We start from the raw sequence: 19,245 nt of genomic DNA on the forward strand, positions 1-19,245 counted from the left end.
AGGCCGCAGGTTGATTTTCGGGTTCTGGGCTCCGACAGGCTTCAGAAATGTATCTGTCGAGTCTTTGGTGTGCTCCCTAATGTGGGTATCGCACCCCTGTGTGTCTTTGGGCTGAGTAGCCGCCGATATCGTCGGCTATTCTACCCGCCCGGCAGGAGCTCCTTGTCTGCTCGTCTGTTCAGCTTGGCGGTCAGACTCCGCCCCCTCATTATTTATTTTTAATAACAATTTTTTTTTTTTTGTCCTGTCACCTTCCCATGACAGGGATTTGGAGTTCAAATCTAAGTTTTATTAACTGGTTTATCATAGTAAAGTCATTGGTTGCAGCTGATCAGTCCCTTTTTGGCACTTTGGGCTGGTGTACAAGGGAGAGGGAGCCTGGAAGGTGAGCAGTCGTTTAGCCAGTCTTCAGAAAGAAGTTTTTGTGGGGACCTGTTGGTGTTGTATGCACTTTGATTGGATACACTCCCTCCACAGTTAAAGGCATATTGCTTTTTAAATTTTGATACTACAGTGTAAGTCTCCTAACGTTACAGCTTTTTAAAATGAATTGGTTTATCTGCAATCACTATTGCTAATTAATGTTATGCTGGACTGGAAGATTGAAATGATTGGTGGAGGAGAATGATGAGATTTATAGGATTGTGCTGCATATCTCATGGTGTGAAGCTTAGACTTGCTTTTTATTCAATATCACGCCATAGGACTTTATTTAATAAACTAAAATGTTAACTTTGAAGGAGTAAGAAAAGGTTTGCAAATGGTAGATCCCAGCTGTTGCCAAACTACAGCTTCCATGATGCTTTGCCAGCCTTTAGAATGGCAAAACATCATAGAAGTTGCAGTTCTACAACCGCCGGGGATCTGACCATTTGCCCATCACTGGTCTCCTTCCCTGTGTCAAAAGCGGTGTTGGCCACCAAGGCTGACTATCAGGTCGGGCTGCTGTTTACTGGTGGTTTAGGTCTGACTGTCTCCTTTGGTGTGCAAAAGGCAAGCTCACTAAGCAAGTGCACCCTTTAATAGGTATGGAATCGTTTTTTGTAAAAATTGTATTCTGAGTTTTTATGCATATTCTATATAATTCATGAAATCTGATTGTATGGGGTTTTTTTTTTTTTTACTTTTTCGTTTACTGAGCATTTTAGATCACATGGTGAGTTCTGTCTGTCTCAGATTTTGGGCTGAACGGAGTCACGGGACCCGGCACACCTCTTGTCATCACCTCAAAAGCAAAATAAAATCCCTTGCTACTATCTCTCTGCTTCACTGAGCAGACACACTCACTCTCTCTCTAGGCGTCATATAAAATGCGAATTAGGGCATAGTTATGGTTTGTCACAGTGAAGGACATGTATGAAATATACCTTGCAGATTGAAATAACCTTAATGTATGTAGTCATGTGGCTAGAACATTCTCATAGAATACCATAACTTGCAGGAGACGGGAGATCTGTCATCTCGTACACTATGAATGTGTATGTTATAATGGGTGACATTTATGGTGTCCGTCACACACGGATTCTTGGGATGTAACGTTATTAGTCTGTTCACCTACATACACGGTAGCGAGCTCTACACACAGAAATCAGTCTGTGTAATTCCAGCGAGGTGGGACTGGGCTGTCCAAGAGCAGGGGTAGGCAACCTTTTTAGAAGTACTGTGCCACAACAAGTCCCTTGGCATGCCTCTCCAAATTGTTTAAATTGAGGTGTGTAGTTGCCGTATTGTGCGTGTGTTATTTATAGGTGATGCAGTTGCTTTGTAGTGTTGTATTTGTGAGTATGTGGGTTATATTTTATATGCTCATTAATAGTTTGTGGTATTGTGTATGATGCCTATGTATGGGGCTTGTGTGTGTGTGTGTGTGTGTGTGTCTGTGTGTCAATGATATATCACATTGTGTGGTTGGTGGTGAGTGGGGACTGCGTGTGTGTGGTTGTTTTATTTGTATGAGGAAGAGTGGTTTTTTATTTTGTTTTTAGCTCTGTGTATATCTAGCAATGTGGGTGTCTTCCCTGGGGGTCTAGTGAGGACCGGGCTGGCCAGGTACAGGTCAAGGGCAGGAGCTACAAAAGCTGCTGTGGGCTTCTCTTCTCCAGTGCGGGTTCCACTGCACTATTGCTGGGTGCAATGTGTAAATGGAGGAATGTCCCTCCCCACCTGCAATTACTACTGCACCACTGTACATGGTAATGGGATTATAAATAAGATGTAATCTTTCCGTGTTCTGTATTTTCTACGGTTTTCACTGATGAATGTTTGGTAAGGGTTAATTATACCCTTTATATCTAAGACTGGAAATCCCTGCCCCATGACAACTGGGAGGAAATGGGCTGCTATTTAACCTGATACAGGAAGTATTCACAGAACTGCAGGGGAACCAAGATAAATCTCAATAATGGGGGAATCCCACTGGACACATCCTGCTTGTTAGTGTTATCTAACCCCACACTCCTCCCATCTGTACCCCTTCCCCTGCTATTACAGAGCTCCCCCATTCATTCTATCTGTACTCCCAGCTATAGCAGAGCTCCCCCATTCATTCTATCTGTACTCCCAGCTATAGCAGAGCTCCCCCATTCATTCTATCTCTACTCCCAGCTATAGCAGAGCTCCCCCATTCATTCTATCTGTACTCCCAGCTATAGCAGAGCTCCCCCATTCATTCTATCTGTACTCCCAGCTATAGCAGAGCTCCCCCATTCATTCTATCTGTACTCCCAGCTATAGCAGAGCTCCCCCATTCATTCTATCTGTACTCCCAGCTATAGCAGAGCTCCCCCATTCATTCTATCTGTACTCCCAGCTATAGCAGAGCTCCCCCATTCATTCTATCTGTACTCCCAGCTATAGCAGAGCTCCCCCATTCATTCTATCTGTACTCCCAGCTATAGCAGAGCTCCCCCATTCATTCTATCTGTACTCCCAGCTATAGCAGAGCTCCCCCATTCATTCTATCTGTACTCCCAGCTATAGCAGAGCTCCCCCATTCATTCTATCTGTACTCCCAGCTATAGCAGAGCTCCCCCATTCATTCTATCTGTACTCCCAGCTATAGCAGAGCTCCCCCATTCATTCTATCTGTACTCCCAGCTATAGCAGAGCTCCCCCATTCATTATATCTGTACTCCCAGCTATATACTATGGGGGACTGTGCTGTCCATATGGTGTTGAAGTATTGCTCTACTGGACTTACCTGTGTTCAGTGCTCTGTAGGATCCTGAGAAAAGAACAGTGTGTAGTAGGGGCCAATTTATTTTTGTGTCGTTTCAGTTTGTACTGTACTAAAAAAGACAATCTATTTCTTTCTTCCAGGAATATGTCAAAGGCCTTTGCGAACCCGAAATGGAAGAGAAGGAAAGGTATCCAAATGAAATGCACTGCATCTTTGCCGGGGCCCGGGGCTTGTTTCTCAATCGTCTCATTCAAGATACTTACGCCAGCATCTCTGTACTTGAGATCGGTGTCCTTAGTATTAAAGGAGGCATGGAGCCAGTGGTGATGGCTCAGAGCCACATACAGCAGTTTGTCCGACTTTTTAAGAATAATGAAAGTTTGCACCATGACAAGGAGCCAGATGTTAAGAGAAAGTTTAAGGATTTTGTTGAAGCTCATGCAGATAAATACACTGTTGATCTGTTACTTCTACCCAGTGCACTGAAGGAGGAACTCTTACATCTGACAATGGATGACTCATGTGGCAAGGACGATCATCTTTTAAACTGTGACCTGATCATTTCTAAAACAAAGTGTGAAAGTGAGCAGGAGACATGTAGAGATCAAGCAGGGACTCTCATCACAGAGCTGACTAGTCAGCTGGATTCAGTCTTTTCAAGTGTTTCGGAAACAAAACCAGGAACCGTAAATGGGACATCTTCGCCTACAGAACGTCTGTCTGTTAAAAGGCGTTGTTCTGAAAACGAAGAGCGGTGTTCAAAGAAACCCTTCTCGTTGGAAGCTATACAAGTCGATGGACCAGTCGTCCGAACTACTGAACCTATTCCAGTAATTGATTTGATTTCTGAACCTTCTGACTTGGAAGACTCTGTGATACTTGTGGAAGGTGAAGACAACATCAGCACAGAAACAGAATATAAAATCCTTGTGAACTTTTTTAAAACCATGGGTTATTCCGAGGAGGTAGTTAAAAAGGTAATTGGGGATCTTGGACAGTCAGAGGAGCCTTTGAAACTCCTGGAAGAAATAGAGAAGGAAACAAACAAAGTGCCTGATTTGCCTAAAAATTCTGCAAACAGATCCAACTCGTGTCCAGTAATATCTAAAGAATGTTTGACTGTGTCAGCTATTGGCACCCCCATAGCAGAATCCCGCCCAAGCCAAGAGGTCCCCCTTGATGGTGAATTGAGCAATAGCTTTTCAAATGGAAACATAATTTCAAAGCCTAATACTAGGGTAAATGCACCGTATTGTGCAATTGCTTCTCGAAAGCCACGGTTGGAGGTAGAAAGGAAAACACTGAAAACTTTTGATTTTGTTGCAAGGGGCACATCTAGTCCTCCACGTATACAGATTGCTGACAGGGCAGGAACATCCAATATGCCTCCTGTCAAATCTACCAATAAGCTTCCGTATGACCCTGTGCCCACTACAAAGGTAGCGACAGCTGCCCCTATCGAGAGACCTTATAGACATCCGAATGATCCACCTGTTACCGGAGTCCAGATATTTCTTAATGGCATTAAAGTTCCATATCGACTAGAACTGATTAATGAGCCAGGAAGGAAAGATCTAAAGCACATCATTATCGATGGAAGCAATGTGGCCATGAGGTTTGTAAACTTACACGTCTAAATGTCTATTGCACTCTGCTCTCAAGCAGTGTTATTACTGAAGTCCTTTTCAGCATGGGGAGACTTTGAGTTTATTATGTTAACAATTCACCCCAGGTCTGCTGCCCCTCCTCCTCCCCATATTTGGGTAGAGCCTCCAATGGTTTTTAAGTCCCATACAGTGGTGGTGTCTGCCGGGCAAAATGGTGTGACTCCGTACAATAGGGGGGTGCTAGCAGAGCACTGGCATGCCCATTGTACGGAGTCACTAAATTTTTGACTAGTTTGATTTCTTACCTGCAGCCCGGCAGACACCAGTGCTTGGAGTTTTCTTTTATAAAGAAATTACATTCACCAGGAATATCCAGTACAAGAACTCCTTTCTATTGGTCATCTGCAGCAAACTAAATGAATTGAAACCTTGGTTTTCATTTTTGGAGGCTATCTATGTACATATCCGCCCACACATTTCATTGTTAATGGGACAAATACAGTGACCTTAAATACCAACTGTGTGTGAGATCCGATGTGAAATGATAACGATATCCTGTATTTCTGGATTCCAGACCTTCTGGCAATTATTGCAGTTTATCCCACAATCTGTCCTGGGGTCACTCACCTCCTTATCATTCAGACTGTTTTGTTTCCCTCCTGTGCTATGTGTGTTTATGGAGCTCGTTTTGGGCATTGTATTATGCATGTCGCCTGCTGTCTTGTTTTAAATGTGGGGTTACCGTAAATTTATACCTTTGCTCTCTTGTATTATGAAGAGAACATTAACCCAATAATTCATAGGGAGCCCCCTTAACTTCTGACAATAGACCCCCACATGCTCTGCACTCTCTATATTCCACAATTCAGCTCAGTTGGGGGGTGGGTGTATGAAACTTTTTTATATATTTCTGATCAGTGGGAGCAAAGTTCTGGAAGATGGGCAGTGTAAATCGCTAGCTTATTCCCTTTCTCCCCCACAGTGTTGCAACATTGGTAAGTGGAATAAATCCGCTCACTCTACTTATTCCTACTTGGTGCCAGCCTGCCTGATGGGTGACTTCTAGGAGCAATGAATTACTAATGCCCCTTTTATTTCTCGTTCAGTTTTGTTTATTGTAATGCTTTCTTGTTGTGCTTTGATTCATTTTAATTCCTTTTTGTTTGTAGTCATGGTTTGAAAAGATTCTTTTCTTGCCGGGGTATTGCAATCGCTGTGGAGTATTTTTGGAAGAAGGGCCATCGGAACATTACAGTATTTGTACCCCAGTGGCGAACCAAGCGTGATCCAAATATAACCGGTAATGACTGGCTAATTGCAGCTGTCCAGGACTTGATTTTATTCTCTGCTTTCATTAATGGGCTGTGTATAAAGCCAGTATGGGCTCCGTCATGGTGGTACTAGACTCCATAACTTTTTATCTAGTTATGTTGGCTGTATTTTAGGCCGTACTGACTGGCGTGCCCCTTGTAACCTTCAGCTGGATAGAGTGTCCAGTATCCTGCGAGCTTTGCTTCTAACATAATTTATCAAAACCAAAAATAAGATTACCCTGATCTACCATTCGTTGTGTTTAGGATATCTGTGAGCAAAGTGTAGTCCACTTTATTTGATGTGAACACTCATTATGTGCCATCTTTTCACACTTGTTGCACTTTCATGGTGTCTCTGGGAGCAAGTCACTTAGACACTGCATAAGCTGCTATTCTACAAAGATCTGCTTTAAAATCGATTTTTAGTGATAAGCTGTATATTAACATTTAGATTTGGGTTACCAGCCCACCATTAAATCCTGCATCCAGGTGAAGCCTGATCACCTTTCTAAGTTAAAGATGAATCCATTGATGGTGTCAGCTGGATGCTCAGTGATTCTCCTCTATCACATGTGCCATTTTCACTTCTAATTATTTTCTTTTCTTCACCAAATAGAGCAGCACTTCCTGCAGCAGCTGCAGGAGCTGGGAATTCTATCATTCACGCCATCCAGGACCGTCCTGGGCTCTCGGATAGCCTCACACGATGACAGGTGAGGAAACCTTTAATATTACATGAGCACACAGCCACAATGGCTTCCAAATGACAAGTGTTTTCCGAGATTTTTTTTTGGTTGAAAGAGAGGTGTGTGAAATTGAATGTTGTGATGATTGGCCAGTTTTTTGTCTTACAATTCGTTATAATGTGCTACTGTGTCTTGCAGGTTTTTGTTGCACCTTGCGGAGAGGACACAAGGCATCATTGTGACCAATGATAACTTCCGGGAGTTTGTGGCTGAATCGCCTGTCTGGAGAGAGATCATTAAAGAGCGGTACGTCTGCATTGCTGTGGAGTCATCGTCACAGCAACCTTCTGACTCTTGACTGCACCTCAGTGGGAATCCGCCATGTTTTATAGTCTCTGACTCTATCCTTTGCCTGTGGTAGCAAAGAGGTGTCAGGCAGTCTTTAGCCTCCTATATCTTTCCATTTGAGAATTGCTGAGTATGTTTGTTGGTGTTGTGTGTGCAGTCATTGTGCATTGTTAAAAGCAATGCTATGCAAATTGTGGTCACTAGGGGGCATCCCATTCATGTAAAATACAAGCAGTATGCACTTCAATGGAGTAACCCTGGGCCAGGCTTTGAGGAGTGTGTATCATCTGTCACAACAGTTTTTGTTATCTGTCTGTTCTCTCAGTGCTGGAAGGTTGGTAGTTCTTATACATAGTGGTGCTAACTGGTGTTTTCTTGTCCCCAGGTTACTGCAGTACACGTTTGTTGGCGATCTCTTCATGGTCCCAGATGATCCTTTGGGAAGATATGGGCCTAAACTGGATGATTTTCTTTGCATCCTTCCTGATACTCGGTAATGATGTGGCTCTGTGTGGTGAGGTTCGCTGTAAGGAGTCAGTGGCAATAAATCTTCTCTAAATGTTTTCTGGGAGCAGATCCGGAGCAAAAACATGAATAGTGAAAAGCTGAAAGCGAGGCTGCATATCTGACACTTGGGGTGCCCCGCAGCCCTGCCCAGTACTTGATGTACCCTGTGTGGATGGTGAAGCACAATGTTTCTCCTGGCTGTGAATGAGTTGCCAAAGTCACTGTATGTTCTGATTGACAGATGTTGTGTTAAAATGCGTGTGCTGAGTGTGCTGGTTATGAATTATCTGCCCTTACACTTACAGGCTGAGACCAAGGTTTAATCGTTAGAAAGCACAGCTCTCTAACCTACTCACCCTGTGACCTGAAGAATGAAATCTCTGCTGGACTCTCACCGTGCTAGATCTGCAAGATCTCAACTGGGATGGGGGAGAAAAGGGGGCAATAGTAAAATAAATATTAATGAAGTTACTGTTTTGTTACCGATGGCTTAATTTGATACACCCTCATCTAGTTTTGCATGAACTGATCTTGATACCATCTTACCTGGACTCGTACTGTGCGCCCGACTGCTCTAGAACTTTTTCTAGCCTCTGTCAATGTCTCTTGGGATTCTTTGAGGGAGTTTTCTGTTGGATTATTTTGTTGGATCTTACCCTTGCTGGTTCCCTCCTCACACAGCTGAATCAGAGCACAAATAATAAATTGCATTTCTTTCGTGTGTGTGTGTGTGTGTGTGTGTGTGTGTGCGCGCGCACACACCTCATTACTGCTTTGCAGCGTCTTTTCAAGGTCTGTTTTTAAATTAAAAGTAAGACTGATGTCTCTGTTAATGCTTATCAATATTCCTCTCCTACTTTGAGAACATTATTATCTGAGTTGTATGTGTAGGTGACTATGGAGGGATCGGTACATATATGATGCACCTAGTTTCTGTTTTGTGTACTTGGTAAGGATTGGATGGGTTGCAGATTGATGGATGGCTGATGGTGTGTTCATTTGCAGTATACCAGCTAAATCTCCTGTCATGATCGTTTGCTCTGATTGCCTACTAACAATCCTGGTATATTATTATTTTATTATTATTTATACAGCGCCATCACATTCCATAGCGCTGTACATTGGGACAATGAATCTGTCCCAACCTGGCTCTGTTTCCATGGCTTATAGTTGATCTGTAGATGTGCAATATGTTGGATATAGCCCACTGAGTCACCATGTGTTTCTTTTTCCAGTATGACCGTCCCTAGCGGTAATCCATTCAAGAGAGGAGTGAATCTTCCGAATGCCATCTGTGCCCAGCCGAAACCCACAATATCATATGTCTGTGAGCCCCAGCGCTTTCATTTAGGGGAAGAGACCCCAGCTGTCAGTCCAGCACTACAAAACCCATCACGGCCTCCTCCTGTCACTCCCCCCCAGAGAAGTGTCCACGAAACCTCTCAACTAAAAGATGCACTTTTAAAGATTTTTCCTGAATCTGAGCAGCATCAGAAGATTAATCAGATACTGTCTGCGCATCCCTACATGAGAGATCTGAACGCCTTGTCTGCTATGGTGCTGGATTGAAAAGATTCACTTCTAACTGACATTGTTTAACAACAAAACAGACATTTTGGTTAAGATTGTGATTAGCCCATATCTTTGTATTAATAGAAACTACAGGAGGTTTTATGAAAATGTTTTTTTTGTGGGTGATAAAATTCCTTAAAGGGATGTCATTTTGTAGCCTGTTTATAGAGACTGTGTAAATATTTTTTGTTTAACTATTTAAGTTTTGTTTAAAAAAAACAAACAAACAAACAAAAAACCCTATCACTTCTATGTGAGATTATACAGAATGTACATGAAAAATAGCAAATGCTAAATGTATCCTCTCTGGGTAAAACATTTTATGTTCGAGCTGGGATCAAAGCAGTAGCCCGTCTTACAGTGGAACTGTCTGGATATATTGCCGTTTAACGCGCTGTGGATTCCTGATCTGTATTGTCTGTATCCCTTTAGTGGGAGAGAAGAGACCTCAGTATCTCTTACACTGACGTTTAGTGAACCTCACAGCTTTAAAAAGCGGTGTATACAATTATAACATCAAACGTTAATTTTGATGGTGATTATTTTTTTTTTCCTTTTTAAAACGTTAAATAATTGCTGGTTCAGTCTGTTGAGTACAGATTGTTTGATATTCTCCTGCTGGTCCCTGACAATGGCTGTCTGCTAATTACACATTTGATGGAAAGCAAGAGGCACAGAATATCCTGTATTTTAATATAGGTTTTAAACACCACCGCAGATGCTGGATTCATTCTGGAGACTGCGTGCCCCTTTGCACATGGTGATTGGGGTGGGGGAACTTTGTAACATTGGATTTAGTCACGGAGGGTTAGGGCATGAAAATAAAAGGCTCCTTATCTATCCTAGCTAAACCCTTAACCCAACAAAACATATTAAACTCCCACAACCACAAAATAACATTTCTAAATCGGTACTGGCTGTGTTTGGTGCTTGGAAAGGAATCTGCACTTTCTAGATGAGAATCTTCTCCAACAAGAATGATCGACTTTGTGCTAAATTTAACAGAAGGTGATTAGAATGGGGTGTAGCTGGAGGTATTTACTGCAACGCCATTTTATATGGGTTTAAGATGGAGCGGGAGCTTTGGATGCTAACCCACTAGTTTGACGCTGTTGTCATTTGTCAATGTTTGTGGAAGGGCAAATTTTAATTTAACGTGTTGTATGATGTACGAATCGCATTGCTTAGGCAGTAAGCATTTTATTTTTACAGGTATAAATATCGTAAAATAGATGTTTGTATGTTTAAGGCCTTTACCGTCGCAACATGCAAAGGTTCTAGCGTTCAGTGTGAGTGTGCCTTCCTGTGCCAAACCTGTTTGATGTACATTTGCTGTAAGCACTAGAAGATACCGATTTAATCAGAGATGGAATTATTGTGTGGAGGGGACATGTAGTGAGTGACATTTCTAGAGTATCTCCACATTGATGGCAAGATAATCGTCAAACATAGCTCTGATATCTGTACATGCCAGCTGGTGGTTAGTGTGGGATAGCTTTTTATATAAGTCAATGGCTGAGACCCAATGATTACCGGATTATCCAGTCCAACAATACATTACCCTGCTTAGATGTAGCTCATTTTGCAAGTGTGCAAAGTTTAGAGGTTTATTCATTAAATAATGAATTCTGATCAGTTGACCCACTGCAGTGCAAACCTAGGTTCAATCATTAACACACAGATTTTCTATTTTCCCCCAATCTCTCCTATTTTGCCTTGCGTCGTAAACCCATAGCACTGTTCCTTAATATGATAAAAGCTCTGTGAACTACATGTGGAAATGTAATATAAAGCATGAGCTGGTGTGGAAAAAGCCAACAATGCTAATAGCATTAGTAGTTCTCCTTCTAATGGGATTGTTACCAGCATGTGATTACCAAAGGAAGCTCGGCGTTTATACCAAATTACCAGAGTTTGGCTACTTTGGCCCAGAGTTTGAATTTCCTGCATTAGTGAAAACTTTGGCCATTCACGTTTCTTTTCCTTTAAAAGACTGATCCCACGGGGTTTGAACACTGTGCACGGCCTGACGTACGCTGTCTTTAAATAAACCGCTCATCGTGCGCAATGGATTTACCAGGATCCCACCAGAATTTATTTTGTGTAATCTGACTGGTTCTGTTTCTAATGTTTGAGAGGAAAAAGTATAAATGTTTATTTTGAATAAAAAGTCAACCAAAACCCACTGTGCGTGTGATTTGAGAAATAAATCTATAAAGTTGGGGCCATAGTGGAATGAATGAATCTGTATTTGTCTAACATTCTCTAGCCCGTAATGATGTGATCCTTTGCCTGTGCTGCCCTGCCTGTATGCAACGTGCGCTATTCCCAGTGCTATCTCAAGGAGGCATTTTACTTAACGGAAAATTCTTACCTAAAAAACCTATTATCAGAGCAAAACTGATGTCAACAATCTGGGGGCGTGTATGTAGTTATTTAACAATGTTTATATAAAGAACACAAAGTGTATTCCCATATTCCCTGCACATTAAAGCAGGCAGTGTGTATGGGAGGATTGTGAACACCCTCTGGCATCATGAATTGCTTCACTCCTATCATATTCCTACATCACTATGTGGCTGTTTTCTGTTTCATTGTGATGGCGTATTAGTGTGATAATTGCACCTTACTCACCAGCTGAACACCATGAATAATGGTGACCGGACTCAACGTGGGGACTGTTAGAGCAGGATAGATTGTAAGCTTATAGGCCAAGCTCTCACAATTTGCTATAACACTCTGCTTTTCACTCTGTCAGAACACTGACTCTGTTGTTATGGGGTGCTGATAGTTGGATTGTGATTTTTGTAAAAGTGCCTTATTAATTTCAGAATATTACTTAGTGGCCATTGTCTCCGTCCATAATCCCTTCACACCATGAAACGTTACCACTGACATTATTATTATTATTATTATTATTAAAGGGAAGCTATGGGGTAAACCCTTCATAGTAAATGTACTGCTCTACAAAATGATAAAGCAAGTTACTGAAAGCTCCTCTCTGTAAACTGCTTAGTGGTTGTACCAGCAGGTAGATACCACCCACAACAGGTAGATCCCACTCACAGCAGGTAGATCCCACCCACAGCAGGTAGATCCCACCCACAGCAGGTAGATCTCACCCACTGCAGGTAGATCCTACTCACAACAGGTAGATCTCACCCACTGCAGGTAGATCTCACCCACTGCAGGTAGATCCCTCCCACGGCAGGTAGATCCCCCGCACGGCAGGTAGATCTCACCCACGGTGGGTAGATCTCACTCACGGCCGGTAGATCTCACCCACGGCCGGTAGATCTCACCCACGGCAGGTAGATCCCTCCCATGGCAGGAAGATCTCTCCCACGGCAGGTAGATCCCACTCACAGCAGGTAGATCCCACCCACAGCAGGTAGATCCCACTCACAGTAGGTAGATCTCAGCCACAGCAGGTAGATCCCTCCCAGAGCAGGTAGATCTCAGCCACAGCAGGTAGATCCCTCCCAGAGCAGGTAGATCCCACCCACGGCAGGTAGATCTCAGCCACAGCAGGTAGATCCCTCCCACAGCAGGAAGATCTCTCCCACGGCAGGTAGATCCCACTCACAGCAGGTAGATCCCACCCACAGCAGGTAGATCCCACCCACAGCAGGTAGATCCCACTCACAGTAGGTAGATCTCAGCCACAGCAGGTAGATCCCTCCCACAGCAGGAAGATCTCTCCCATGGCAGGTAGATCCCACTCACAGCAGGTAGATCCCTCCCAGAGCAGGTAGATCCCACCCACGGCAGGTAGATCTCAGCCACAGCAGGTAGATCCCTCCCACAGCAGGAAGATCTCTCCCACGGCAGGTAGATCCCACTCACAGCAGGTAAATCCCACCCACAGCAGGTAGATCCCACTCACAGTTGGTAGATCTCAGCCACAGCAGGTAGATCCCACTCACAGTAGGTAGATCTCAGCCACAGCAGGTAGATCCCTCCCAGAGCAGGTAGATCCCACCCACGGCAGGTAGGTCTCAGCCACAGCAGGTAGATCCCTCCCACAGCAGGAAAATCTCAGCCACAGCAGCTAGATCCCACCCACAGCAGGTAGATCCCACCCACAGCAGGTAGATCCCACTCACAGTAATTGATCCAATTTATACCATAGCTACAGGCTTATCAACAGTCCCAATATGGGCACCAGGGAGCTATCCTTGGGTGGCATAGCGCATGTGCTAGGACCCTGCAGTGAGCACTTCAGCAGCTCTCTCTGCGTTATCCTGTGTGTTGGGGGCCGGAGAGACTGTCTGTCACTCATCCTGGGCAGCGTGCTGACGACGGATGTATTTTATGCACAGAATCGGCATTAGCCGGGCCAGAGTTCCAGGCTCCCGATGTCACGTGTGCTGTGGGTGCAACAAGCCCCCGGCAAACAATCTCAATCTATGTGCAGTGTGCCAAGCTGGAACCCACCATAACCACTGCTAACAACAGAATTGCCATGGTGATTGGTGTAACCTTTTAAGGTTATAAATCACCCATAAACAAATAACAGTCTCCACTGTCAGAGTGTGACTGCTGTTTGCTCACATATTGGCCCTTGTGGCTGCCTTCTGCCCTCTGCGTGGTAATCTATCTATCTATGCATTATCTATCTATCTATCCATCCATTATCTATCTATCTTTCCATTATCTATCTATCCATTATCTATCTATCCATTATCTATCTATCCATCCATTATCTATCTATATATCCATCCATTATCTATCTATATATCCATCCATTATCTATCTATATATCCATCCATTATCTATCTATCCATCCATTATCTATCCATATATCCATCCATTATCTATCTATCCATTATCTATCTATCCATCCATTATCTATCTATCTATCTATCCATTATCTATCTATCCATCCATTATCTATCTATCTATCCATCCATTATCTATCTATCCATCCATTATCTATCTATCCATCCATTATCTATCTATCTATCCATCCATTATCTATCCATCCATCCATTATCTATCTATCCATCCAGTATCTATCTATCCATCCAGTATCTATCTATCTATCTATCCATTATCTATCTATCTATCCATTATCTATCTATCTATCCATTATCTATCTATCCATCCATTATCTATCTATCCATCCATTATCTATCCATCCATTATCTATCTATCCATCCATTATCTATCTATCCATCCATTATCTATCTATCTTTCCATTACCTATCTATCTTTCCATTACCTATCTATCCATTATCTATCTCTCTCTCTATATATCCATTATCTATCTATCCATTATCTATCTATCCATCCAGTATCTATCTATCCATCCATTATCTATCTATCCATCCAGTATCTATCTATCTATCTATCCATTATCTATCTATCCATCCAGTATCTATCTATCTATCCATTATCTATCTATCCATTATCTATCTATCCATCCATTATCTATCTATCCATCCATTATCTATCTATCCATCCATTATCTATCTATCTTTCCATTACCTATCTATCCATTATCTATCTCTCTCTCTATATATCCATTATCTATCTATCCATTATCTATCTATCCATTATCTATCTATCCATCCATTATCTATCTATATATCCATCCATTATCTATCTATATATCCATCCATTATCTATCCATATATCCATCCATTCTCTATCTATCTATCCATTATCTATCTATCCATCCATTATCTATCTATCCATCCATTATCTATCCATCCATTATCTATCTATCTATCCATCCAGTATCTATCTATCCATCCAGTATCTATCTATCCATCCAGTATCTATCTATCCATCCAGTATCTATCTATCTATCTATCCAGTATCTATCTATCTATCCGTTATCTATCTATCCATCCAGTATCTATCTATCCATCCAGTATCTATCTATCTATCCATTATCTATCTATCCATCCATTATCTATCTATCCATCCAGTATCTATCTATCTATCCATCCAGTATCTATCTATCCATTATCTATCTATATATCCAGTATCTATCTATCTATCTATCTATACATTATCTATCTATCCATCCATTATCTATCTATCTATCCATTATCTACCTATCCATCCATTATCTATCTATTTATCTATCCATTATCTATCTATCTATCCATTATCTATCTATCCATCCAGTATCTATCTATCTATCCATTATCTACCTATCCATCCATTATCTATCTATCTATTTATCTATCCATTATCTATCCATCCATTATCTATCTATCCATCCAGTATCTATCTATCTATCTATCCATTATCTATCTATCTATTTATCTATCCATTATCTATCTGTCGCTTTGTTTATCTCACCGTCTTTTACTGAACGTGTCTATTTAATATATTTCAGGATAGCTGGGAGCTGATATAATCCATTAGCCATTAGTTATTTAATCTGTTGGCGTCCATTTGTACGTGCGGGCCTCCGTGATGTTTTTAAGTAACAGACTCTGCTGACTCCCAGTAACTGCCTGGGGTGGGGGGGAGGCCAAAGCCTCCTGGAATTTTCCACTTAAACCAAACACACCGAGCTTTCCATGGCCGGGGGGGGGGGGTCAATCCATCCTCTGCTCTGTCAGGATTACAAATCCCCTAAATATGCCCCTTCTCCCCCAGGCCTCTCTGAGGGAGTAACAAGGGTTAACGTAAACGCGCACTGTTTGTTTGTGTCCATTATTGGGCGGCTTCCAAGTCGTGTTTGTTCTGCAAAGCGCCTAATGTACGAATGTAAACACAGCGAGCTATGGCTGGGAACTGCTGCCGCCGATGCACCGTACTCCTCGTCCAGAATTCTGTCACTAGCAGTTTGTGAACAGGAATTATTCCATTTATTGTCTTTTGTCCCGATTGGCGTCTGTGAAGATGAAGTTATCTGGGAACGAAGCCGTTTTGTGAAGGAAAGCATTGTGATGTAATGATTTAGGATTTCACAGATGGACACGTTTAATAACGCGGATTGTGTAACAGACGGTTTAAACACTGCGGCCCTGGGATTGCCAACCTATGGGCGAACACCGCCCTGGCATCACCAAGTCGGCTGTAAAGATATCTCTCCGAATATCATTTATCCTGAAAAGCGGCTGGGGAGTTTCTGTGACAATCTGTTAAAAGCGTGCACACTAACAGGTCCTTTAAGGCCACGATTTCGGGGAATGCAAGGGTGTCTCACTGACGGCAAGTGCTCACATTGAACAAAACCACAAACTATTTAACACGTGAAATATTGAATCTGGATAACTAACATCAATATTAAATACATATTAATACACAGACTGACACAAACACACACAGTATACACAATGACACACACTGCTACACACGGTCAATGACACACACTGATACACAGACACACACACACAGAAACAGTACACACACAGCTACACGCAAAGTCAATAACACACACTGCTATACACACACAGAAACAGTACACACACAGTCAATGATACACAATGCTACACACACACAAACACAGACATAGTACACACACAGCTACACGCAAAGTCAATAACACACACACTGCTATACACACCCAGAAAAAGTACACACACAGCTACACGCAAAGTCAATAGCACACACTGCTATACACACACAGAAATCGTGCACACACAGCTACACGCAAAGTCAATAACACACACTGCTACACACACACACACACATACAGAAACAGTACACACAAAGTCAATAACACACACTGCTATACACACACAGAAACAGTACACACACAGCTACAAGCACAGTCACACACAGAACACACATTGTAAGTAGTTTTATAGTGGTTTGGGACTATTTCCCCATCCTTATGTTATGTAGTAATGTGATGTCATGAATACATAGTTAATTATGAAAAATGGTATGTTTCTCCAAGTAAGGTGCCGACCCTAGCCGTTTCCAGTGTCGATCAAAATAAAGTCCAAGACAAGTTCTGTTTTCAATCTGGGCTGACATTCAGTTATAAGCCAGTCTTTGTTTCTTTTTACAGCAAACCCTCGTTCAGTGTTAAACTGCTCAAAAATGGGTTAACACTGCATGGAGGGACAGCGCCAGGGGAATCCAAGTACTATAACCACTTCAATGAGATGGAGTGGTTTAACACTGCACGGAGGGACAGCGCCAGGGGAATCCAAGTACTATAACCACTTCAATGAGATGGAGTGGTTTAACACTGCACGGAGGGACAGCGCCAGGGGAATCCAAGTACTATAACCACTTCAATGAGATGGAGTGGTTTAACACTGCACGGAGGGACAGCGCCAGGGGAATCCAAGTACTATAACCACTTCAATGAGATGGAGTGGTTTAACACTGCACGGAGGGACAGCGCCAGGGGAATCCAAGTACTATAACCACTTCAATGAGATGGAGTGGTTTAACACGGCACGGAGGGACAGCGCCAGGGGAATCCAAGTACTATAACCACTTCAATGAGATGGAGTGGTTTAACACTGCACGGAGGGACAGCGCCAGGGGAATCCAAGTACTATAACCACTTCAATGAGATGGAGTGGTTTAACACTGAATGGAGGGCCAGGGGAATCCAAGTACTATAACCACTTCAATGAGAAAATGGGTTAACACTGCATGGAGGGACAGCGCCAGGAGAATCCCAGTACTATAACCACTTCAATGAGATAAAATGTGTTAACACTGTACGGAGGGACAGTGCCAGGGGACTCCAGGCACTATAACCACTTCAATGAGATGGAGTGGTTTAACACTGAATGGAGGGCCAGGGCAATCCAAGTACTATAACCACTTCAATGAGATGGAATGGTTTAACACTGAATGGAGGGACAGCGCCAGGGGACTCCAGACACTATAACCACTTCAATGAGATGGAATGGCTTAACACTGAATGGAGAGACAGCGCCAGGGGACTCCAGGCACTATAACCACTTCAATATGACGGAATGGTTTAACACTGAATGGAGGGACAGCGCATGGGGACTCCAGGCACTATAACCACTTCAATGAGATGGAAGGATAGCACCAGGGGACTCCAGTTACTATAACCACTTCAATGAGATGGAATGGTTTAACACTGAATGGAGGGACAGCGCCAGGCGACTCCAGGCACTATAACCACTTCAATGAGACGGAATAGTTTAACACTGAATGAAGGAACAGTGCCAGGGGACTCCAAGCACTATAACCACTTCAATGAGATGGAATGGTTTAACACTGCATGGAGGTACAGCGCCAGGGGACTCCAGGCACTATAACCACTTCAATAAGATGGAATGGTTTAACACTGCATGGAGGTACAGCGCCAGGGGACTCCAGGCACTATAATCACTTCAATGAGATGGAATGGTTTAACACTGCATGGAGGTACAGCGCCGGGGGACTCCAGGCACTATAACCACTTCAATAAGATGGAATGGTTTAACACTGCATGAAGGGACAGCCCCAGGGGACTCCAGGCACTATAACCACTTCAATTAGATGCAATGGTTTAACACTGAATGGAGGGACAGCGCCAGGGGACTCCAAGTACTATAACCACTTCAATGAGATGGAATGGTTTAACACTGCATGAAGGGACAGCGCCAGGGGACTCCAGGCACTATAACCACTTCAATGAGATGGAATGGTTTAACACTGAATGGAGACCAGGGATCCAAGTACTATAACCACTTCAATGAGATGGAATGGTTTAACACTGAATGGAGGGACAGCGCCAGGGGACTCCAAGTACTATAACCACTTCAATTAGATGGAATGGTTTAACACTGAATGGAGACCAGGGATCCAAGTACTATAACCACTTCAATGAGATGGAATGGTTTAACACTGAATGGAGGGACAGCGCCAGGGGACTCCAAGTACTATAACCACTTCAATTAGATGGAATGGTTTAACACTGAATGGAGACCAGGGACTCCAAGTACTATAACCACTTCAATGAGATGGAATGGTTTAACACTGAATGGAGGGACAGCGCCAGGGGACTCCAGGCACTATAACCACTTCAATTAGATGCAATGGTTTAACACTGAATGGAGGGACAGCGCCAGGGGACTCCAAGTACTATA

At 42.9% G+C, this 19,245-nt stretch overlaps 1 protein-coding gene across 2 annotated transcripts in view; it reads left to right on the top strand.

The window, feature by feature from the left end:
• The window catches only part of N4BP1 (NEDD4 binding protein 1), a 16,066-nt gene extending 4,674 nt beyond the window's left edge, over positions 1-11,392 (top strand). Inside the window, exons 3-8 of one of the 2 annotated variants that reach the window (XM_063438578.1) lie at positions 3,319-4,793; positions 5,955-6,085; positions 6,715-6,811; positions 6,983-7,090; positions 7,518-7,625; positions 7,945-8,309. In XM_063438578.1, the coding sequence (XP_063294648.1) occupies positions 3,319-4,793; positions 5,955-6,085; positions 6,715-6,811; positions 6,983-7,090; positions 7,518-7,625; positions 7,945-7,969 (1,944 nt within the window). In that variant the 3' untranslated portion in view covers positions 7,970-8,309. Of the gene's footprint in view, positions 1-3,318; positions 4,794-5,954; positions 6,086-6,714; positions 6,812-6,982; positions 7,091-7,517; positions 7,626-7,944; positions 8,310-8,874 lie in introns of those variants that run through there. The other variant, XM_063438577.1, reaches the window with a different exon arrangement.
• Positions 11,393-19,245: the final 7,853 nt, after the last annotated feature.

This window comes from Pelobates fuscus, chromosome 12 (assembly GCF_036172605.1).
Source record: "Pelobates fuscus isolate aPelFus1 chromosome 12, aPelFus1.pri, whole genome shotgun sequence".
Classification (NCBI taxonomy): Eukaryota; Metazoa; Chordata; class Amphibia; order Anura; family Pelobatidae; genus Pelobates; species Pelobates fuscus.